We start from the raw sequence: 25,503 nt of genomic DNA on the forward strand, positions 1-25,503 counted from the left end.
GCAGTTCCGCACTTACCCCCCAGAGTGGAGCGTTCAGGACATTCATGATATGACCCTGATGTTCAGCTGCTACATAGGCTTCACTCCACATGTTCAAGAACTACTACTGTCTGGACAGTCGGGTCCGCTGAGCTCCGCTGTAAAGAGACGTTGAAGCATACCCGGGACACATTCGGTGTCATCGGGTGGAGCCCGATGATGAAGCATGTCACCAACTAGGTTGGTGGGTGAGGGCTTTCAATAGAAATAATATTTCTATCTTGCATACAAACACACTATCTCTATGCCCTTTCAGGCTAGTTCCCATTGATAATACATATATTTCTGGGGCAGTGAACTAGCCCCGCTGTTCCTCCCTCTCCCCTTGATACCTAATAATGAAGTGCAGGATCACACAGTACCTAAACAAACCATAAGACCGAAAAACCAATGTAGTCTCATAGGTACCTGCATGGAGACTTCAAATCACTTTTATTCACCTAAGTGAATTTAGTGAAGAGATTTTTAATCACTTATTCTCTACAGGTTAGACTGTGCAGCTTCAGGATTAGGGGAAAGCAATTCTCTCCTGTTCTTAGTGAAATAAATCCATACTCGTGAGTTAGGTCAGGGTTTTTGTATGTGGTAGGATATTTAAGGGAACATTTAATTCCCCAGAAATGTAAACGGGGACTAGAGTGGGAATTCATAATTTGTATGTTCTGCTTTAGAAAGGTTCCTCAGAGAACAAAACTTGCAGAAGGGATGGTGTCAATGTGTTTACCATTCTTCAAGATGGGGCTGAATGATGAGTCTCACTAACAACATCCCGATGACACCCCTATAGTCCAAATGTTGAATTGTTTTATTTTAAATATTACTCTACTGCATTGTTATTCTTATTGATTATCGCTTCTAGAGCACCACGATCTTCCACTAGCATGGCACTGCAGCACCTTATCGTAGTCTAGTGTATAGCATTCATGTACAATTACTAAGTGCCGAAAGACTAGGTTTATTTGTACAGTCAATTCATTCTTCGTTTATAGTCACGTTAGACTTTAATTCATTTAATTTTGTTGTATATCTTTTATGATAGAGAGATTATGAAGGCTTGAATTCAGGCATGTCCAAATGTGAAAAGGGGCTGAACGCCGAGGTATGAGGACCTGTTCTGTGTGAGGGTTTAATGAACCAATTCCTCACTTCGTTGTCTGCCCGAAGCCCTACAACCCGTCAGGACCACTTAAGATTCCCTTTTGGATTGTTGGGAGCGAGCTGTGGCAGAAATCTGTGGAAAGATGAAGTTTTAAGAAAAACATTACTTGCCACTAAGAACTTTTCTCCACAACTCATCAAACCATGCTCACTTTGTGTACTCTTCCCATTGTCCAACGTGATTTCTTGTGTTTTTATCAGAACTGCCAGCTACAGTGCACTTTATGTAAACAGCACTTAAGAGGGTCGCACACGAATTAATTCATGGTACTTATGAAGTACCCCAAAAAAACAGATAAAAGGGGTGGGAAGGTTTATGGTATGAAGAGGTATTTAACTCCCACTAAGTTAGCTCAGTTGCTTAATGCTGCTATTTCTCTAGCAGGTTTGATTCATTTTGTGTTGACTCATCCTTGTATTCTTACAAAGTTAATATTAAGTGGTGCTGGTTAAATGGGCTATCCGGTGAATTATGTCATGATAATTCTCAAAACCCCACCTGACATCGTCAACAAACATTCTAGATTCAGGGCCAGCTTAAGCGCTGGTGGCGCTCAGTACGACAGAGTTTGTGGCGCCCCCAATGACTACCTTTGCCATGGACTCCCTCACTACCACCCTTTAACAGTGCCCCCCAAGTCTCCATAACCACTCTCTCTCTCAGATGCATTTAAATAGTTTTATAGCACCGCTACTGCTCAAACCAGCGTAGGGTATCGGAGCACTTTACATCACACACTTCACAGAGACAATCAATCATAGGTGTGTAAATCAGTGTATAGGAAATATTACATAAAACAGAGGACTCTAATGTGTAGGAGTCACTTCATCCATAGTGATAGGCAGGGTAGTTTAAGAGTGCTTGGCCTGGAGAAGCACAAACTAAGAATTTAAAACGTAACACCATGGTTGCGGGTTCTCTTTAATAATCAGAATTGATTTCTATACAAAGGAACCCTTTTTTTTACAGTAGAATAACTAAAGACTGGGATGATAATCCTAACGCTCTAATCTATACCTTGCAGTTTGCATGCAGTCCTTTGACAGTTAATAGCTCATTGTTCCATGTTAGGATTATAACTTATAAACTGCAAGTACCAAAGAATCTCTTAGACAAAATCAGCAACCCACTGACCTATTTACATTATATGCACTTTGTGATCTAAGTGGTACATGTTCTTTGCAGAAGGCATGATAGCCCTCTGCACTACGTTACCATCAGTCAAAACTTCCACTATATTTTTATTGTTGCCTAAAAATTGCTGCAGGTCAGGAACACGGCGGAAGGTGCTTCGAAAACCATAATATACTTCAAACATGATGCCCCTTCCGTGGTCAGCGGCCGGTGCGATTGCACCAGTTGCATCGCCACTGCTAGAATTCCTATTTGCTATACATGCAGGACTCTACACTGCATGGCCTTTTTAATATGCAAATGTGTAAATTATAGTGTCATAAACCGAAAAGTTATATTGTTGAAAATGATAGGTGAAAAATTAATAAAAACATTATTTTTAATTTTAACTTTTGTGATCAATGTATGGTAATAGTTTTGGCTGTCTAAAAAAAAATGGTAATTGCATTTAAACTAATCATAAAAATGGAATATTCCATTGACATTTTTGGCTCTATTTCATTTTTCTTCTTTCCTCAGTGTCCTTTCAGACCGAAGTTCTCTAAGAGTTACAGCGCGACCGACGTCTGTGGACCTTGACGCCAATGTTCAAAGAACCTTGGAGGATAGTTTAGCAACCGAAGCGTACGAACGACGGATAAGGCGTTTAGAACAGGAAAAACTTGAGCTAAGCAGAAAGTTGCAAGGTAAAGAAAGCTTAGTTGTAACTTGCTTCTGCATTGTCTTGTATATTGTACAGTCACAGAGAATGTAGAACTGAGGCTTGCCTAACAAAGCTTCTCTTTAGGTGTCGATAATTGCTTTAAGAATAACCCAATTCCCGTAAAATGTCCAAATCCCATTAGACTGGTACGTTCATGCATTATAAATGTGACAATTTACTATTTTTGTCTTTGTTGGATTAGAATGCTGGTATTTTCTCAATGGCAACATTCACATTGATAAGTTTCTTTGCTCCAAATTGCCAAATTTCTTATTTTTAAGTCTCACCTATCAGACATCATAAGCTCTGTAGGGAGCCTGTTTACAACTTACAGTGGGCTTCAAGCCCACGTATTGTTTTCCATTGCTTGGCTTTAGATTTGATGGCTTGGCTTCCTCTTCTGGTATTTGTCCCGCCTCTGGAGTGTAGCCTATTTACAATCCTTTTGATTGGCTGTCTTGTGGCCCTGCATGACTCACTTTTAGGAAACTACTTTTTTTTCCTTTTGGGTTAAGTCCTGCAAGAGAGTGCATGTGTTTTACAGCTCTTTTCCTCGTGTGCTTCTTTCTCCCCCCTTCCCCGCGCACCGAGTTGCTTTTTGGTGCTCTCGCAGCACCCAGTCTGTGTTGCTCTTCTCCTTCTGGCATTCTCCCTTAGTAAACTGTGTTGCTGTCTCCCTCGTGTGCTGCTTTTCCACTTCTAATTTCAGGTCATTTACTTACCCTTACTCACCCCATTCTAGCCATTTCCATATTAATGTTGGACCATAAAATGCTTAACAAGCCCTCAGCTGAAAGCCAACCACGTCATGTGTTGTCCTGACCTTGTCACACAGAAAAGGGATTTTCCTTGTCAATTTATAAATTATCTTTGACTGGTTTGCGATACTTTCACAAACTCACAATTACATTTTAGTATATTTATTCATATTTAAATATCTAAAGTGCACACCCTAAAACACTTAAAGGGTTCACAGAAAAAAAATTGGAAATCTTCACGCACTAGTCAACCTCACGTGTGCCCATTGTTAGGAAATGTAAGTAATTCATAAAGATTGCTGGAGTGTGCCTGAAATCCTGCGAAGTCGCGGCTTTTTGTGGAAATCTTTTCCAACTACCAATACACTTCTTCTCCACATGCATTGTTCTGCAGAGAGTTCAAATAACCAATGGGAAATGCCTTCTCGTGTATAATTAAACTTTTTTTTCTTTCTGTCATGGAGAAAATATTTTTTCATTGGGCATCTCTTCCTCTGCACCCCTTCCCTTTTATTGATATGTACGAACCTTCAGGCCACTCCCACCCTACAGCATCTACTCCACTCCCCGGGAAGTAGCTTAAGGTAGGAGAAATTGTTTTGCTTTTTGCAAAAGTGGTTTTACATTCATAAAAAAGGCTACTTGCGGGTGTACACTAAATAGAGAAATAACTATGTTAAACATTTTTCTGTGGTGACGTAGATAAACAGAGAGACCTCAAATAGAATAGGATTTAGGAGGAACTAAAAATGGGATCCACAGTGATACCTGAACATAAGTAGTGGTAGAATTGGAAACCAAAGTGAATTTGAGGGTAATGTGCTTCCTGGCGCTGCCAGTAAAAGGCAAGATATGGCTGGTCAATGGCTGGTCACACAGAGCAAAGGGAGTAGCAATAAGCACTTTCACCTGTATTGGCTCACCGTTGTTCAGCAGTCAATAATTACATTTGTTTGTTAAAAAAAAGAGGAATAATGTGTTTACTTCATTTGTTTGTAACAATATGTCTCCAAAACAATATTTATTCCATGTAAATTTCTGCAAATTTGCAGTGCAGATGTTTTGTATTTTTAACTGTGAGCAACTAACTGTATTAGTGATACAACGCATTTCAGAGACTCGGTCCCTCTTCAAGAAGCACCCATCATCATTGATAACAAATCTACAGGGCAGTAGATAGATTACTAGCAACATTTTCCGCATATCCCCTTATCCTTATCTGGTAGATAGATATGTTGCTTTTTTTCTGAAACAACATTAAATTAGCAAAAAAGATCCAGACATCTCACAGCTTAACTCAAACTATAAAAAATAAATACTTGTCAATCTTCCTCATCCATCACACCGCCAAATGATGTCCCATTGCATTTTAACCGTGGTGGTGGTACAAGGACTTTGCTACTCTGGAGGAGAGAGACAGTTAAAAGAAAAAGAAACCAAGGTCAATCTAAATATAAGACGGATTTCAGCCTAACCTTACCACCACACCCTCTTTACAAAGAGAAGCACCCTGGCCTGCCTTACTCCAGAATGCCCAGTCCACCCCAACTGTGAGAACACGCCAGAGAGAAAAATCTGATATTGAATTCAAACCCTTCAGAAAAGTCCTGGCTGAGTTCTCCGGTCAGGATATCATTCTTTGAATCCCCACTCTGGGTCCACTGGAAACTTTCCTGAGTATGAGAGTCTGTGTACTGCCATTCCCCTCATAGGCACTCATTGCGAGTGGCAATGTTCCACCTGGAGCAGTAACCTCAGGTGGAACTACGCCATTCAGACTGGTATTGTTTCTGTTGACCCAGAATTGAGTATGTATGTGAGTATGTGCATGGCATTTCTGTAGATCAAACCTAACTAAAAGGCAGCAGAGCAAAACAAGCATTTGCAATGCAATAGGTCTCGCATTAGGAAAGTTTAAGCTATTGGTATTGTAAATGACAATTTTTTAATTTATGTTTTGTTTTTGAAAATATCGAAATTAATAGATTTGTCATTTACAATGCCAATAGTGATAACTTTCACAAATGTGACACTGACACCTATAGCATTTGTAATGCAATATGTGTTGTATTTACGTGACTTACATGTATTGATATTACAAATAACAATGGCTTTTAATTTTTTTCAATAACTAATACTTAAATAAAAGTTCATGTAATTTATAATGGCAATAGCTTAAACTTTTGTAAATAACGTTTGTGAAGATTATGTTCAGTGTATTTTATTGTGACGAAAATCCAAGAACAGAAGTGAAATATTAACTTTTTTTGTTACATTTGTAATAAAGCTTGAAACATTGAGAGAACATATTTGAACCAGGTGTTGTTGAATGGTTGCACAGATTGATGCTGTGGTGGCGCTGAGTGATGTTGTGATGGCGAACTACTGATGTTGTGGCGTTCAGTGATGCTGTGGTAGAGCATAGTGATGTTGTGGTGCCCCTGAGTGATGCTGTGGTGGTGCTGAGTGATGCTGTATGCTATGCTATGTTTTGTTTTGCTATCTTATGTTTTGTTTTGTTATGCTATCCTATGTTTTGCTATCCTATGCTTTGATTTGTTATGCTATGCTTTGATTTGTTATGCTATGCTATGCTGTGTTTTGTTATGCTATGCTATGTTTTGTTATGCTATGCTGGCGAGGGTGTGTGAGGGTGAGTGAGGGGGTGTGAGCGTGTGCGAGGGTGGGAGGGTTGTGAGGGTGAGGGTGTGTGAGGGTGAGGAGGTGTGAGGGTGGGGGGTGTGAGGATGAGTGAGGGTGTGTGAGGGTGAGGGTGAGTGTGAGGGGGTGTGTGGGTTGGAGAGGGTGTGAGGATGTGTGAGGGTGAGGGGGTGTGAGGGTGTGTGAGGATAAGAGGGTGAGTGAGGGTGTGGGGTTGTGAGGGTGAGTGAGGGTGCTTAAGGGTGAGGGTGAGTGACGGTGAGGGTGAGGGGATGTGAGGGTGTGTGAGGGTGAGGGTGAGAGTGTGTGAGGGTGAGGGGGGTGAGGGAGTGTGAGAGTGAGAGTGAGGGGGTGTGAGGGTGAGGGTGTGTGAGGGTGATAGGGGGTGAGGGTGGGTGAGGGGGTGTGAGGGTGGGTGAGGGGTGCAACAGTGTGGGGTGAGGGGGTTTGAGGGTGAGGGTGTGTGAGGGGGTGATGGTGAGTGAGGGTGAGAGGGTTGGGAGGGTGAAGGAGGTGAGGGTGAGTGAGGGTGTGTGAGGGTGAGAGTGTGTGAGGTTGAGGAGGTGTGAGGGTGCGTGTCCGAAGTAAATGGTGGCAAGGCTGACATAAGACAGAGAGAAACACAAATGTTAAGATAAAAGTGCTCGAAGGGGTTGTGAGAAGGTAGAAATGGGATTAAAGGAGAAAGAATGAAAAGTTAAGTAGAAAAGAGGCCAGAAAGGAGACACAAAGGGCGCTAGAGTGGTAGAGTGAGGGCGGTAGAGTGGTAGAGTGAGGGCAGCAGAGTGGTAGAGTGAGGGCGGTAGAGTGAGGGCGGTAGAGTGAGGGCAGTAGAGTGAGGGTGGTAGAGTGAGGGCGGTAGAGTGAGGGCGGTAGAGTGAGGGCGGTAGAGTGAGGGCAGTAGAGTGAGGGCGGTAGAGTGGTAGAGTGAGGGCGGTAGAGTGAGGGCGGTAGAGTGGTAAAGTGAGGGCAGTAGAGTAGTAGAGTGGTAGAGTGAGGGCGGTAGAGTGGTAGAGTGAGGGCGGTAGAGTGGTAGAGGGAGGGCGGTAGAGTAGTAGAGTGAGGGCGATAGAGTGAGGGCAGTAGAGTGGTAGAGTGAGGGCGGTAGAGTGAGGTCGGTAGAGTGGTAGAGTGAGTGTGGTAGAGTGAGGACGGTAGAGTGAGGAAGGTAGAGTGGTAGAGTGAGGGTGGTAGAGTGAGGGCGGTAGAGTGAGGGCATGAGGGTGGTAGAGTGAGGGCGGTAGAGTGGTAGAGTGAGGGCGGTAGAGTGAGGGCATGAGGGCAGTAGAGTGAGGGCGGTAGAGTGAGGGCGGTAGAGTGAGGGCAGTAGAGCGGTAGAGTGAGGGCGGTAGAGTGGTAGAGTGAGGGCGGTAGAGTGGTAGAGTGAGGGCGGTAGAGTGGTAGAGTGAGGGCGGTAGAGTGGTAGAGTGAGGGCGGTAGAGTGGTAGAGTGAGGGCTGTAGAGTGAGGGCGGTAGAGTGGTAGAGTGGGGGCGGTAGAGTGAGGGCGGTAGAGTGGTAGAGTGATGTTTAAAGAAATCTCAGAGTTTTTAGCTCTGGGATTTCGCCTCCCCTGGCCACATGAGATGCCCAACAAAGCGGGAGAGATGCTTTGTTTAAAGCCCCTTGGGCCCAGGAGAGGAGGTGAGGGGGCACAAGTTATCTAGTGTGCGACCAGACTTGCGACTGCTGGGCTGCCCTGACATGAAAATGAAAGTAAATAAGAAACCCAGGTGATCTGTTTGAGGGAAGGCCCCTGCTATTGCAATATGCTACAACAGGGTGGTGGGGGCTCTACACAATCACGCCAGAGGCCTCAACACAGTCTGTTCGAGCCAACACAACCACCCCATCTCCAGGGCTTCATGTGATCGGTGGGTGCGAGTGGGGCCACCGGCACTCTTCTTTGGGGAACGGAACTCATTGTTAGTCATTAGTCTTTGACCCAACGATGGAAAGAAAGAGGGAGAGAAAGACAGAAAAAAGTGGCAAAGGGAGAACGCAGGGATGAAAAGGAACCCAGGTGTGTCCAAGGTAGGTGCAGGATAGGTATACTGGTGGATAAACAGGCATGATGTAACATACAGACTAGACGCCCATGGCATTTGGCAACCCCGACATTCTGCAACAGCGCCAGCAAGATTATTAGAAACATGTTGGAGCTAGGACGTATTCTTCTCCAAAATAAAGCACTGCCCACCTCTGACTGAAGCTCCCTAAAGACCAAGCAAGAAGTCTCAAAGACTGCACCGTTCAAATATAAACCCCCCTAACATGTGGGAAAGCAGAAAGTGAGAGACACCCACTGCTTTCATCACCCGTAGAGGAACTAGAAACATGCAGTCATCTCACAGAGAGCTACGCCGGTAAGGTATCATTGCATGGAACAAGGACGGCATGGTGTCATCGCATGAAGAGGAACTGTGCACATGCTCTCGACGCGTGACGTGACGACAAAATGCACACAGCCTGCCAGTGCATGAAGAAGACCTGCTGCCATAAACAGGAAGTACTGAACGCCGTCATTACACAAAGATCTATTACTGACAGGCTATCATCACATAAATATCAACTATGGGTAAAAAGCGCATTGGGAAAGCACTACACACAATATGGTGTGGATCGATATTGGGAGCTTGCATGGGCAGGTGAGGCTGCAGTCTGAACAAACCCTGGAGGAGAATGTAGGCCTGGGACGAAAACACTTCTTATCACTGCTCCCGGGCCGGATTTCCAACTCAGCACATTGGTAAAAGCTCCAGATTGCCTCCTCCTACTCGACAGCAAGTGAAGGAAAAGATAACAGAAACTACCCACAGAAAGAGCCCGTTCCGGGCCTGACTCGATAGGGCCCTGGGTTCAATAGGTTGCACTAGTGGTCAAAGTGCATTTTTAAAAGTATGGAAACTGAAAGAAAAATGGGAAAGTACGGTAGAGACTGTGTTTGGTGTGGCGGGGGAGCGGGAGCGCATTCCTTTGAAGTCTGATGGGGGAGCTGCTTGGGAGCGGATTCCTTTGAAGTGTGATGATGAGGCTCAGACAAACGGTGGTGTGCAAGCGGCTTCCTTTGAAGTCTGATGCCGAGGTATGGTGTGGGATGTGGCTGGCAATGATGTGCACGCGCCTGCCTCACACGCTTGCCTCACATGAACTGTACGCGATCCGCAGCTAGTTAGACTTTTCTTTTCCGCTTACTATAATCTGGCCTATTCAATCCCTAACGGGATAGAATAGGCGAGACCTAAAAACATGATTACTGACTCTGGGACCTGAAGTTCTGTACCGAGTTATCCTGGGTGCCTCTGACTTGATATTTCCAGGCCCAGAGTCACAGGGTATGATTTCAGAGCCAGCAGCTCAGGACAGGGGCAAAGCTCTGCCCCAGCACAACCCCTGCAGCATGCCTGAGAGCAAGGACTGCTCTATCCAGGCTGGCCTGGCCTTCCCCATTGCCTCGCTTACTGTTAACACTGGATGATGCTTTAACCTCACTGCTCGGCTACTTGTCTGGATGCCCTCAGGTTGAAAAGACTGACATGGCTTCGGGCATGCTATGGTGTCCATGATGAGTTCTCTCCCTTGTAGCAAGCACCTCCATGCATGAATGGAACACCAGCGCTCCACCTGTCCCACCTCGACTACTACCTGGAGGATGGGTCACCTGAGATGTTGCTACCACTGTTGCATAGGACCTCCTTGTGCACCATACAGCTGTTCGTGTAAGCCACAGATGGTGTTGAGAGTCTGCGTTCAATATATCTGCTGCCAATGGTTATCCATTTGGCACAACAAAGGCAACAGCTCTGCAAAGCCTATGGAAAGTAAATGTAGATAGGGAACTAGGTGTCTGATCAAGACCTTTTGGGTCTCAGCTGGTCCCTCCCTCGACTTATGCACTGTTCCAGAATGATTGTGCAGTAGCTTGCCAACAGTGGACATTGGCAAGACCTAGAAAGTGTAAGTGTAAGTGTAAAGGCACGATAAGAAGATAACGTAGGAGACAATAGTTAATGTTTTAGTATAAATGGAGACAATAGTAAATGTACTCGTATAAATCGAGAAGAGAAGGAAGGTGATAAGTTTTGATAAGGTCATAACTAATGTAGGAGAATGAGTGAGAGCTTTTTTCAAATATGTTCCTTTATCTTGCGCTCTTTTTGGAAAACAGTGAGCACCATAACAATACTAGAAATCAGTGTGGAGAAATTATAAATTAAGATCCTCCTTGTAAATCTGTCTTCCAAGAGTCCGTCATCTTTTTTAGGAACAGAGTTATTTAATATTTCTTGGATCTAATTGGACCCTAGTTCAGCCAACCCCAAAGAATTAAAAGTTATGGAGATCATAGCTGCTATTTCAGTGATCTGCCAAGAATTTGAAGCGACCGGTTTTTGAGTGCACTGAACCTATAATTCATGAGACTTGCATGTTTTTGGAGCAGCCAACCACATGTTTATAGGTGTACTTAACAAGCTTGTGTGCTCATAAGAAAGGGAGTTTTGCATAAATAACACATAATTGCAGAAAGTAAAACATATGATATTTTATCCGTTCTGGAGTGTAAGTCTGACAAAATATCTGTTTTAATACTGGCATTTATTTTTACTTTGTGTCATGTTGTTTCCTTCTTAAAGCCGTAAGACTGAACACTTGATCCTCTCAGATCAGTGTCATGCACTGTTTAGCATTACTTGTTGCGTCCAAAGAGTTTACTTTGAAAATACTTGGAAATTGTTCACATTATGCAGTAAGAAAATGATGCTTCTTTAACAAAAGATCCACTTCTGTTTCATTTAGAATCCACACAGACGGTCCAAGCTCTTCAGTATTCGTCCGTGGATGGGCCTCTAACAGCAAGTAAAGAATTGGAAATTAGAAGCTTGAAAGAAGAAATTGATAGGTTGAAAGAGCAAACAACTGGTAAGTTGACCCAGATCCACTTGCATGATATTTTAGGAAGAAGCTTTTTAAAAAACAAATTTGAAATAATTGCAATGTTTTCACTAGCTTTACGTATAGAATTTTGTCATACCAAGAGTCTGAATCTGTTATCCTAAAATGCTGCCACTGTAATCCAAGTTTCATCCTTCCCACTACATAATGCCACCACTGCAGTTCACAAGATGGCTACATCATTTTTTCCCCGTCTGCCAATTGAGCACTCAAGATAACAGATCTGGTGGCTTGGTGGACTAATGTGTCACAAATTCCAATCCCGGCGGGTCACCTCAGCCTTTCATCCTTCTGAGGTCGATAAAATGAGTACCATTGAGTTGGTTAACAATAAACATGTGTTATTTAGTGCCGAGATACCCTTCTGTGTAATTGTGCGCTTTACAAATGTGTTATGGCAGAAAGGTGAGGTGCAGAGAGCTCAAAGGTGTGGCACAAACTAGTCTGCATCTCCTCCTAGGAAGAGGCCTACGGGCCACTCGGAGAAAAAATCGTTTTCCAGACTTGCTAGTGCTTGGCTTCAACAATGAGACTGTTTCTCACTACACCGATTTAACCTCTTTTCCTTGTGTTTTGCTATTGACCACTTATCAGTGCTTTATGTGACATCAGCGTGTAGTGAGATTTAATTTTTGTTTGGAACCCCTGCTCTACACATGCAAGACACTAATGTCCAAGCATGCGGATCACTGGAGTAGCTGCCTGATTCTAATGCAGTGGACGTTTCCTGCTATTCATAATATGTGCTTAGCACCCAAATACATATGTATATATGCCTATATATATATTTATATATATATATATATATATATACACACACACACACATCTATCTTAGAACTTTAAGCCTTCTATGTGTTGCTTGTTTAATGTGCAGGACAGGCCCATTGAAGGAAAAGGAAGCAGGCTAGTAATTCAAGTTCCTTAAAGTTTTTAGAATATCTCCCTTTCTCAGGACCTCAGCTAATTAAACTACATTATTTTACTCTGAGTACGATAGGATATGATGAATATCTTCTTATGAATCTAAAGAAAAGGGTAAGGACGGCGAGGAAAAATGTAGTAAAGAAATTTCCTTTTGTTTATACATGGGTAAGGATCAAAAGAAAGGTCCTTGTGGGAAAGAGCCCCAGTCTCTGTGTTGGTTCCTACCGTTAGGGTTCCTATTGATGGGACCAAGGGTGTGCAGTGTGCACTATGGCTCGTCCAAAAGCATGCAGGTTGATGTTTAGAGCAGTAAATGTGGAAACCAGAATAGTTGTGTTCCCTAATTTGCATCCTCAAACTTCAGCTTGTCTGATGTCGAAGTTTGTCTGCATAATACTCATCCTTACTGAACTAAGGCGACTCTCTTGGAAGCCTTAATGATGGTCAAGTACTTTTGCATACCTGTTAGTTGCGTTCAACTAGACTCCGCTGGTTTTATATTTGACCTATAAGCCAATGATTATGGAATTATGGGGACTCTGCTGTTAGAAACTACAGCATTTAGTAAACTAAGACTCCGAACTGTCCTTTTCAGGGATGGGCCTGACTTTTATTAAGACTTGGGACAATTCCCACCCTGATGGAATTCTGGAAAAGTAGAGAGACATCTGTTTCAGTTATATTGTTAACAATGATAATTTTTACCCAGTTATTCATTTCTGCTGTTTTGAACGGATATGCTTTTTACTTTTGTGGAGTGTAGTAGTGTTGCTTCTGCATACATATATATATTTAAAATAGCCTTAAGAATAAATATCACTGATTTGTCTACAGTACATTTGGCCTTGCTGTTCTTGTCCCTTCTATCAGCTTCCCATGTATTTCCTCTGCCTCGTCAAGCACACTTCCCTAGATTCCTCCTGCTTTAATTGAGTATATTTAAAGTCATTTATTTTGTTCTCAACACACATGCCCCAGCCATTGAGCTCCATTTGTATTACTTCTCTTAGAATAGACTTTTGATGCATTAAAATGGACTCCATTATCTTTTCCCGTGCTTAAAGGTGGAATCCTAACACGCAAGACTTTCTCTTTATCTGAACTGCCTCCGTTCTTGTTCTTAGATTAAACTATGCGTTGTGAAGATCTACTCTACACGAGCAAATATGGCTTCTTCTAGGAATTCCCATCCTCAGAACTTCCCATGCCTTGCAACAGTCCGTCTTTGGAGCCTTAGTCTCATTTGGAATTTGCTTTCTACTGAAATTGGCACCAAACCCACCCTGCCACCTTCCTGCCAGCACGTACGGCTGTTCAGACCGTACCTGTCCCATTGACTGAATTGTAGCATAGTGCTTGTGAGCTTCCCCTACTTCTCGTTACACTTATAATTTGGGTACTTATGCACTGACGTTCTCTCTTACGTATCATTGAATTATAACCCAGCCCAATCCCCCTTTTGCTGCATTACCTCTCCCCTCCTACCTCTTCTCTCTCGTGTCTCTGCCCTCTATCCCTCTCCCCTCCCTCTTCTCTCTCCCTTTCTCTTCTTCGCCTTTTCACTCTCTTCTCACATCGCTCTCCTCTCTTCCTCTCCATCCCTATCATGTCGACTCACCGCCCGACCCTCACCTGCACTTCTTTATATGCGCCCCTCTTCTGGCACTTCCCCCTGCTCACTTGTCGAGCTCCTTATGTTTGTGCTTCCGACCATGGATGCAGCTGATATGCTCTGGTCGACACCAGAGATTGTTTTCAACTAACAGCATTTCACCTTCGTTTGCTGTCGAGTGATAGTAACCTCTTGTGTACTTACCTCAGTTCGGTCCTTTCCTTCCTGGTGGAAGACTGCCTTTCCCTTGTTTACTCTGCAGTAAATGATGACCTGTGCAATCCTGCATCATTAGACGTAATTATGATCATTTACTCTAATTGTATGTACAGCACAGTGACAATTGCTCTAGCAGTAGTAAAGATGCTTCAAATAAACAGGTCTCGCCTTAAAAGGCATTAACCAACTTTTTGGCGTTGCTAATACTTGGTGTTGATGCTGAACAGCATCAGCAAGAATAAACAAGCATTTACAATGCAATGGTCTCGGCATTATGAAAGGTAGAGCTATTGGCATTGCTCATGACATTTTTTTCCAATTTTTTTTAAACATAAATAAATGGTATTGTCATTTACAATGGAAATAGGTGAGCATTAGAGAGTAGTAGAGAGTATTTGCAGACACAGAGGAACACACCACACAGTAAACCCACAATGTCCAACTCCATACTGCCCAGATGCTCTTAACCGCCCATGCGAGAGGCTCCAACCCATTTCCACATGCGAGGAGATTATGAAGACATAGTACTATAAAAATAAGTCAAAGAGAACTCACTGTGCTTCTTAACGCTTTCTTCAACTGATGGACTCACACTTCCTGAGCTTATGATACTGTTATTAAGTTCCTATGTTACTGTCACCAGTAGTAGAACTGCCTAATATTATTTGATCTCTTCTGCTGCAAGACTTTGTTCATAAAAACCTTTCATGATGTGTCCTGATCTGTTGCGAGGCTTTATTCACACAACTTACAACAGTCAGTGTCCTGCCTGGCTGTAGAGGCCTCTCCTTTTGTCCTGTGATATTGAGTTTTGCAATTACACCTGGCACTGGTTAGAGCTGCACCTGGAATGGGAACTTTGGGGCGAATTATTTGCTAGAGTACTTGCTTCTTTCGAACTATTATTTCAGAAACGTTATGTAGTGACACCACATTCCAAAGCATTGATCCCACATTCTACTGAGCAGCCAATGGTATTCTTATAAATGTTTCCTTTTTTACAATGATTGCTCCTTTAAGAAAGAAAGTAGGCCGACAAGTTAATCGACTATTTTCTGGTCAATGTCTTCATATTTACAGGACTTGGCGTGTTCGTTAATTCTCTCTAAGTCGGTAAAAGCCCAGAAGCGCAGTTGAGTCCCTCCGGAGAGTTGGCAGTAGAACTGGAGGGGAATTTTAGTTGAGCAAGTCAGAGACCGGTCACTACCTACCTGGGCTGTGCAAGAGCAGTAAATACGTTGCAATAAGGCTATGCTAATACTGGCGGCAACAGGCTCGTGGGATGCTTCATTCCAGAGGTTGCTGAATCGAACTGGCATGTTATTTATTTTTTAGGGCGAATAGATGTGAACGCATCACACTGATGCTAGTTAAACTGCAACGCAGTTAATAGGTATGTTGTCCCACATGTCCCTATCAAACTTTCTGGGACAATGATTCCATGTAACTAAAGCGGCCATTCATTTATGACAGTGCATTTAGGATCTGTATGTCAAACACTCTCAATAAACTGATTAAACCCACATTTAAGAGACCACACAATCAACACAACCCTTCTGTTGCCCCCCCCCTTCAAGTCCCTCCTTCGGACGTCACCTCCAGGTTTGACATTAATCCCTGCAACACGCACATTAACACATTGTTATCCCTAAGCAAGCACTTCACAATGCGGTCTACATGAGCAATGTGTACATCACATGGATGTACAAAAATGAGACTCAGCAGAAGAAGCCCCCCAGATAGATCGGCCTTGCTCACCTTCCTCGCGTCCCCACTCCAACGTTATCAACGGTACATGCTGTTTCACTCTGGGCTGGCTGCTTATCTGTCCCGACTCCGACAAAATGGGAAGTTGCTGCTATGGGTGCTGCACTGATGCTGCCTAGAATCACTTCCTGGTGGTCGCCATCCCGCCTACCGCCCACACACTGTGCCAGAATTGGCTGAACTAAGCCCTCGAGCTACATTCAATTGGACACACAGGACGTCAAGGAATAAGCTGCTCCTCCTTTCATACCACAGCGTCTCCAGTCCACTCTAGCCCAGTTTGTAGCAATCGAGCATATAAACATCAATATAAAAAAACACACAATATGTAAACTCTTCTGTTGCCTCCCCCCCCCCCCCCCCCCCCCTTCAAGTCCCTTCTTCGGACGTCACCTCCAAGTTTGACATTAATCCCTGCAACACGCACGTTAACACATTGTTATCCCTAAGCAAGCACTACACAATGCGGTCTACATGAGCAATGTGTACATCACATGGATGTACAAAAATTAGACTCAGCAGAAAAAGCCCCCCAGATAGAAAGCGGCGCCGCTCACCTTCCTCGCGTCTCCACTCCAACGTTATCAACGGTACATGCTGTTTCACTCTAGGCTGGCTGCTTATCTGTCCCGACTCCGACAAAATGGGAAGTTGCTGCTATGGGTGCTGCACCGACGCTGCCTACAATCACTTCCTGGTGGTCGCCATCCCGCCGACCTCCCACACACTGTGCCAGGATTGGCTGAGATAAGCCCTTGAGCTACATTCAATTGGACACGCAGGACGTCAAGGAATAAGCTGCTCCTCCTTTCATACCACAGCGTCTCCAGTCCACTCTCTGTCTATTTCTTATCAGATGTATTGAATTAAAATACGCATTTCAGTGTAAAAGCCCAGTTTGTAGCCATCGAGCATATAAACATCAATATAAAAAAAAAACACACAATATAATTAGACCGCTGTCGGCGCCTTAAAAAAGAAAGAAAAAAATCCCTATCATTGCCATAAACGTGAATCTTAAACAGAGAACATTACATTCACTTAAAACTGAAGACTTGAGCAACAGTGTAACAGAATCACCAGACGCACGGAGGAAGTCTTGAAGCGCAGAGTGAAGCTTACATCAACTGGAATAGTAAAAAAAAATGGAGGCCGCAAACCTCCGAAAATTTCGGATTCGGGGGCGTGTTTTTGGCGTTCTGAGTGACAGATGACGTCACAGTCGAAAGAACGCAAAAAAACACGCCCCCAAATTCGAAAGAGACTGGGCTTGAACTGAGTGGCTGGCCTCCGATTAGGGAGCCAGCCAATGCAAGAGAGAGGCGGGTTCAAGCTCCATACTCCAAATCATTAAATCTCCCACCGGAGACTGCGCAAGCGCAGCCTTCGGTCCTCGACCTAAAAAAAGGCAAAATGTCAGACCTCAATGTGATGCTCTATATGTGACCATGTTTTACCATTCATATGAAGGTATGCGTCATGGATCTGCAGAAACCATTTGGTTTATTTTTTTATTTTATACGCACCGCTTCAAGGTGACTGGCACCCGTCCTGAAGCAGTTAATTAAAAATATAAAAAGTGTTCAAAAGTTCAATATAGAGAAAGGAGCCACCCAGTAGAAAACTACAGCTACCAGGCCTGAATAAGAAACAAAAACGAGACAGGGAGGGGCAGGGGAGCACCTGGGGGAGTGGGGAGGGCAACTTAATTCTTGCAAGATTGTGGGAACAACAGAGTAGCTAGGGCAGGGATTACAAAGATGAGCAGGATGTGTGGGGCTCAGGAAGCAACGGACGAGCTGAAGGGGAAGGAAGCAAAACAGGGATAAAAGGGGACTGAATGTGAAGAGGGAAGCAAAGCAGGACACAAGGGACCGAGAAAGAAACCAAATGTACTTCTATGAGGTGCTGAAAGAAAAGTATCATTCTCTAATGTTAGAAATAAAAAGATACAAGTCGTCCTATTAAAGGATGTTAAAATAGTCATGTTCTAGGGAGGGACAAACACAGGAAGAAAAGCCATTGAATAGGAAGCAAGCAAAGGAGATTGACAAGAAAGGCAACCTATCATAAGCCATCGACTGACCCAAAGGACACTGTAAGTGTCGTTATTGTACACAGTAGGTCTTTCAACAACAGATAGCTAAAACTATCTGTAGGCAAAATCTAAAAATGAGTCGGCACCCTGCGTACCCATCACCATTTGTAATAGCTAGCACAATATTATTGACCTAAACATATACGGTCAGTTTCACAAAGGCAAAGTGAGATGAAAGTCCATAAATCCTTACGGCTTTCGGTATTCACAAAGGGCATTTGCGAGTTGTAAAGTTAGAATTTCGTCTCAGTTTACCTTTGTGAATTGGGCTCATAATTCCTTCTTCCAGGTGAGGAGCTGATGGTCAGTACCAGGCTCAACACTGTGTACTGGATCAAGCAGTGAGATGGCACCTTGTTAGTTGCTACCACATCAGTGCACCTTTAGGTCTATGAATGAGACCATTCAGTGTGCGGAATGCATACAGCAAAGATTGGGTAGTTAAATACCAAAAAGAGTTATCTTGGTCTTACCAAGAGTTGTTTGAGTGCTTAACTGGGACAGACCCATCTCTACCGTCCTTTCTGGATGGATGGTTTCAGTTTTCATTCAGTTAAACCTTGTTTTGCCATTTGGGTTGCTTATTGGTGTGACATGGGTTTTTATTTGACTTCAAGTAACACTAATAGAAGTTTTCAATATTTTTCTAAACATTGCAACGTGTTATGAGTGGCCGATGAAGAAAGAAATTGGAGTTATTATTTAAAACCAGTAGTGCCTGGAATAGCATTTTTGTCGACTCAATTGCGTGTGCAAGTTACAGCGGAGGTTGCAGCACTGCATGAGCCACCTCTAGTTGTGTAGTTTCAGCCTCGTCTTTGATTTAAGTGAGATCCATCTGATTTTAACTCTGCTTGGCGAAATCAAACAGCTGAAAATATGCAGTTAAAATTACTACTAAATTCAGCCATATTTCAGTTTATAATAATTTCTGTGTATTTCCCCTAGAGTATCGATGAAGTACAGAAAGGTATCCAAGAGGTTTTTATGTACCGAGGTTTCATGTAGGAGGTGTACACGACATAGGTGGACTTTTGTAAAACATATTGATATAACCAAGGCATATTGTTCTTAATGTGGAATTATAAAGTTCCTGATTACACTAGAAATTGCCACCAATATTGCCCCGGCTACTACTGGGCATTCTGAAACAAAAATCAGCTTCCCAAGCACTGATTCAACTACACTGGCTCCCTATTGATAAACGCATTCAGTTTAAGGCACTTTGTATTGACTTCAGGGCTCCACAATCTGTCAGCCCTGACTATTTGATTCAGTGTTTTCAACACTACATTCCTTCTCACCCTCTACACTCATCCACAAGAGGTAATCTGGTAATCCCCAGATTTAAAAAAGCCAGCTAAGGTGAGAGATGCTTCATTGTATACACCTCGAGGCTGTGGAACTCTCCTCCAACAGAACTTAAATTTAAGACAAATCTGTTAGATTTCAGGAAACACCGAAAAACCTGGCTTTTACCCAAATAACTCATCCAATGCTGTTTTGTCCGCCTAGCACCTAAATACCCCCGGGTAATTGTCGCAATTTATACATTTTATTTTCATTTCACTGAAGTGAGGTTCTTGGTGAATGAAACTCACTTCACAAGGGGGCGTGGTTCACAAGGGGGCCTGGCTCTTTGATCTGGCTATGAACGGCTAGGTTGCAGGCAGAGCTTGAAGGAGTAGCTGGTGGGTGGTGTTAAATTTAGGATTTTTTGCACAAGGCATTACTTAAACATAGATGTTAAGGAAGGACAGGAGAGTCATAGAGGGATGGAAGTGTGAATTTAGAAGCATAGGCGGAGAATGTGTGTTGTCAAGTTCTTTCGTACCTTTGGATTTCCGTGCAGCATTGTGGCTACTGCAGGCGTTTTGGCCTTAAGTTTTGAGATGGCTGTTCATAAAATAGCTGTTTGTTTACTAAGCGGCCTGCCTTGCAGAAGACTCCATAATTTTTATACTTTCCATTAGCTAGGAGGAGCTCCAAAAACTTCAGAAATTAATGTGTTTTCATCTCTTCAATTTCTAACCACATCACAGGCATTTTAGCAATTTTAGAATTAATCCTGCAGGATTTCCTTATGTGAAATTGGTCCACAGACCCACCACTGGGGCGGTATTGCTTGGGTATCTATTCAAATGTAAGGAATCTGTGACTAGAAGTCTCTATCATATGAACAAGTTACTTACCTTTGGTAACACCTTATCTGGTAGAGACTCCAGTTAGCCGCAGATCCCTTACTGACAAACCCACCCAACCTCCCCGCTCTGCAAATGGATTTCTAGGGACAGGGCTTTCCCCATCTATGGCCCTAGTTTTCCACACCAGTGATCACTGTACTTGGTGGCTCTGCTCTTCTGACGTGGAAAGTCAAGAAAGGTAACTGACAACTGAGTGATGACTACATAGGCACCGCAAACGTCCTTTCAGCACGGACAATGCCATCAATGCTACACGTAGCTGAAGGAGACCCCATACTGGCGCGCTGGGGGCTGCTCACAAACAATTTCCAGATCTAGTCTGACGACCGGGGATAATTCTAAGGCAAGAAATCTGCGGCTCTACCAGATGAGGCATTACTGAAGATAAGTCATCTGCTGTTCAATATCCCACTGTCTACACACTTTCTATAGAAGTTTGTGCTGGATTGTTAAAGTGTGTAATATGCCTAAATGATAGTTCAGATGGTGGGAGTTTGTGCTGGCCAGATTCTATGAATTGTGTGTGACCTGAGCATTGTTTATGACAACTTCAGGAATAGCTTTAAAAATGAATACGAGTTTATATAAAGCTGATCTTAGCAAGAAACTTCATATTACATTATTTTTTGGTAGATTCGGGTCAGCTGGAGCAAAGGTTAGAAGAGGTCACTTCCTCGAGACGAGACTTAGAAGAAGTTACAAGACAGATGAAGGCTCTTGAGAAGCAAATCAAAACACTAAAGCAAGAAAAGGATGACCTGCACAAGGTAAGACTGCAATTGTCTCCGCTTCTGCAAGACCAACCATGAAAACAAATTTCCAGCGGTGCTTGTTATGCATCGTTCAGGTTCTTACTATCAGACTGTTCAATGAGTTTATGGAAATGTGATGTGTTCTACTGGAGTACAAATGCAGAAGACTGTCGAGTCTTTCTCGACTTCCAGCAAATTTCTAGAATTCTGAACTGAGTATGCAATTATTACTTTGAGGAACAGAAAGCTTAAAAATGTAATTTGTCAGAATTGAAAACATGGGCTTTGAAATTATATTTGGACTCATTGGTTTCAAGCATATTTCCCAGGTAATAACTTTTGCTGCACGCTGTTTAAAAATGTGTACCGGGTAAAAACCTACCATCAAATAAGTTTAATAAAAAGACAGCTGTTGGTTGCACCTAATGCACATAGGGAATTGTTGTCTGGGGAATTCTCTCCCATCCTCCCACAGATGGGCAAGGCACCAAATGCTACCCTAATCTATCTTGCCTTCTGTTTATCTGCACAGAGCATCCACTTCCAGCTCTCCTGTTTACCTGAGTACCTTTTGCACAGGGTCAAATAACTTGAAGTGATTTCCTTGGTTTACCAAACTCATAAGGATACTGAAATTGCCAGCAGATACAACAACTACCTATTTGTCGATACAGTTCACTACTTTCCCTGCATTCTCTGACTTCAAAGATCCCCGTATTCATCTCTTACTACAGTGTGCGACTTCTATAGGGCAAACCTTGCTACAAAGCTATAGAGTGTTGTTCAACTGAGAAGTATACAATGCATGATTCGGTGGCAGGGGTCGATGTGTGCACTAGGGCTGAAAAGGTGAGTCGGAAAGAAAGGCTGAACTAGGGGAGCGCTCTGTCTCCAAAACTTGCGAGAGGGTTGTGGTAGAATCGGATGCTCAAAGAGTGGCATGACAGGAGTCAAGGGGCTTTGAGAAATTAGGGTATCTCAGAGATTTGAGCATCTGGGGGGTTTACATAGCAACAAGGTGTTGTTTGAAAATAGTCTACTTCTTGCGTAAGTGGAGACACAATGGGACCTGCCAGATGAGAATTGAGATTGAGTTCATACCCTCATTTATTTTCTTATTTCCAGTCCGACGTTGCTGCTACTGTGGGTAGTGCATGTTCCACAGAAGGTCTCGAACTTGGCCACCAGGTAGGGCAGAGAGTTGTTCTCAACTGTCTTATAAGATGGTGCAGCAGGTTTTGAATGTGAAACAGGCGGTGGGATTCACTGTAGTTCTTCGAGTGTTGGCATAATTTTATTGTATTTATAAAGGCCTTCATGTGTAGCACTCTTCAGTGACATCATCTCTAGGGCATAGCCCTCATAGTACCTGGAGGTACTATGTTACTTGTGGGAAGAGTTTCACCTTACAGAGCAGGATCAGGTGATAGCAGGCGGTCCATGGATATTTCTTTTGTGCATGATGAGGATCTTGACATTGAGCTCAATGCACCTGAACTATCAGGGACACTGAGCTGTTGTCAAGTTGCAGAGTAATACAATCCAGATTACTCAACGCACCTCTTGTTGTTTACAGCCATTGGCAATGAGTACAAATTCTCTCATTGATTCAGCTCTAGGAAGAATTCGGACCTCCATGTTTGAATGGTGACTAGGCAGTCTTTCAGGGGGTCATTGTTGTGGCCTGATGATATTTTGAAGACGTTCTGGGTGACTTCCACATATTGGTGAATGCAGAAGTCCTACCTAGCTAGATTCTACTGTTTGAAGATCACTGCTAAGAGGCTGTAGCCTTGGGAAACACCATAGGTGATGGAGATGGATTCAGGTCTAAAGGTCCCCATCTAGGCTCATTTCTTCAGGTTACAGATGAATCACTGCAGGAAAATTACAATAAAGAGATTTGGAAAGTGAGAGTGTTGAGTAGGGCCCAGTGGTCGACAGTGTAGAATGCTGCAGAGAAATCAAATAGGACAAAAAAGCTTAGGGTTTCAACTGCCAGAATAGATCATCATCGACACCTTGAAGGGTGGCTGTCTCCAATTTGTACTGGTGTCTTAATTAGGGCATTGCTTCTGATCTTCTACAGTTGAGTCTCAGAAACCTTTTCGATTATCTGTATGGGAATGATAGGTGAATGATCGGAAAATAGTTAGCGAGGTCATCTCATTTGAGGCTGGTTCTCTTCTACAGGGGAGACAGGCTCTGACCGCATTTGAGTGTGTCTATGAAGATGCCTAGGTTCAGAGATGCACTGACGTTTAAGGAAGTGACAAGGCTTCTCGAGAGACCTTTCCCAAATGATGATGGGGAGAGATTGTCTGCATATGACGTGGCTTTCAGGTATTTCAGGATTAAATCCATTAGGGGAGAGGATGGCAAAGGTGGTCAATTGAGTTGTGATGCGGGCAGCGTTTGTGGTGATGTAGTAGCAGTTGTGTCATTTATATATTGCGTGATTTTGTTGATCTGTCCTTGAAGTATTGGCTTATTACTCATTACTTGATCGCCCCGATAAGGTGATGCAACCAGGACCAGGGATTATAGTCCTTTGATTTTATTTAACATATTTGTGCTTTTTGTGAATTGTTTCTTGGTTCAGTTCAACTAACACACTGGAAACCATAATTTATTAAAGGAGGTTAATGAGAACTTCGTGTCCACGTGACCTAGGCCCACCTAGAACGCCTTTCTATAAAAAATAACTCCAGAAGCTTGCAAACAGGGGGAAAAAGCTTAAAAGGCACAATTGCCAAGGGCACTCATTGAGAGGTAAGAACTTGTACATGAATGAACGGTTCTATTAAACACTTGTGTGAATTGCATACGTTTTGTTTAAAATTATGATGCCCTGACACATATGATTACATAACACCTGGAGCAGCAATTAACGCTTTGCCCGCTAGATTAGGCACTCAGTAATTTACTTTAAGCCTGATGCTTCTCTTGGCTTTCGCTTTTGTTTTCTTAGACTGCTTAATATATGATAATAGAGTGTTCAACAGCATAATAACTGGGTGAACAAGCACCCTTTGCAGAATTGTGACACCTTTATTATTTGTTTCTCATTTGACAAAGTACTGACGTTGCTGGAAAAAAACATCATGTCCTGTAGAACTGTTATCCCTTTGGAGAGCAATATCTAATGTTTTGATAAATGTATAGGTTTCTTCAAGACTAAGTGAACAATTAAGTAGCGCCTCAACGTCAGACAAAAATATAGTGTAACAAATGTTGCAGTCATTGTACATTTTTGGTAGATGTCAACATATTACGGAGCCAGTATTTTTGCAGAATTTTTCAGCTGCATTAAAGATCCAGCACATCTGTGGTGTCATACATAGTTAAAACTTCAGGTCGACAGATTGTAAAGGTGGCGGCACAGAGATTTGATAACTGGATATTGCTATATAATTAAATAGTCTCAGAAAGTAGTCTAGCCGTATTTCCTACTTGTAAAGTATATCCTGTAAATGTTTCTAACGTCTGAACTATTTTTCAAGTTTAAGACCATTGAAACTCTTCTTAAAATGCAAAACTGAGTCAATAATATGTCTCATGGTGTGTTATTCTTTTCAGTAGTTCAGCTCATTTAATTGCTTGTAACTTGGGGTTCTAATACACGCTTTGCTGATTTGGACTTTCATCCTTTTAGGGGTAGATGGAAGGTGCAAATTTTGTGACTAAAAGAAGGAATGTCCTATCTTTTGTGATGTTATTACATTTTATTTCGGTGATGGAATGAACTATTTAAAACACTTTTACTTTTTAGATATGCAGTATATCAATTAGTATGCCTCAGCTCTGCGTTTGATCATTATGCCAAGCCAGATCTCTGGCACATTACATGTTGAATCTTGGCCTGGAGGAATTTTCCTTAACTCAATCTCAGTGTTTTTGTGCTGACTGCTTGGAATGACTGAATGGCCGAATCACCTGTCACTGTAAGCCTTCGGACTGTAATTGCACAGCTTTAGAAGTAAACCTAAGACAGTATAATTTTAAGGTTTTGGTTGGAAATATTATTGGAGCCCCTGTTCTGAACAGCTTTGAAATGTATTTCCCATTTTCCCCAAATGTAAGTCCCCTGATGCCAAACAGTATTTAGTTATAGGTTGCGATAGAGAAATAGACAAAAGAAATGTGGAGGAAAAAGTTCACTTTCCAGGAAGATTTGCGCCCTGGGCAATTGCCCACTCTACCCATGCCTTAAAACACATCTGACCACTGATTCTTCTGGCAGGGGAAACCCACTGTCATTTAAGAAAGAAAATGCTGGTGGAGCTCACTCTAGAAGTGAAATGGACTGGACAGTGATGTATTTGCCAGCTATCATAGCAAACACTATTGCTTGCTTTGTTTGCCCTAAGTTGGCAGGGTGTGCCCAGACGTGTGTCCCTTGCTCACTTTGCCACTAGATTCAAGCTAGCTTGGCTGATGAAGGGTGTTATCTCGAAACCGGTCCCAGGGTGCTTGTTCCCGGTCCAGGGAAGATCTGACTTGGCAGTTCGGGCTGGGCT

At 42.9% G+C, this 25,503-nt stretch overlaps 1 protein-coding gene across 2 annotated transcripts in view; it reads left to right on the plus strand.

Moving 5' to 3' along the window:
- The window catches only part of CDC42BPA (CDC42 binding protein kinase alpha), a 1,012,118-nt gene that overhangs the window by 612,810 nt on the left and 373,805 nt on the right, over positions 1-25,503 (plus strand). For both annotated transcript variants that reach the window (XM_086927989.1, XM_086927990.1), the window contains exons 10-12: positions 2,852-3,018; positions 11,250-11,372; positions 20,865-20,998. In XM_086927989.1, coding sequence (XP_086784115.1) covers positions 2,852-3,018; positions 11,250-11,372; positions 20,865-20,998 — 424 coding nt within the window. The remainder of the gene's footprint in view (positions 1-2,851; positions 3,019-11,249; positions 11,373-20,864; positions 20,999-25,503) is intronic.

This window comes from Lissotriton vulgaris, chromosome 6 (assembly GCF_964263255.1).
Source record: "Lissotriton vulgaris chromosome 6, aLisVul1.2, whole genome shotgun sequence".
Taxonomy (NCBI): Eukaryota; Metazoa; Chordata; class Amphibia; order Caudata; family Salamandridae; genus Lissotriton; species Lissotriton vulgaris.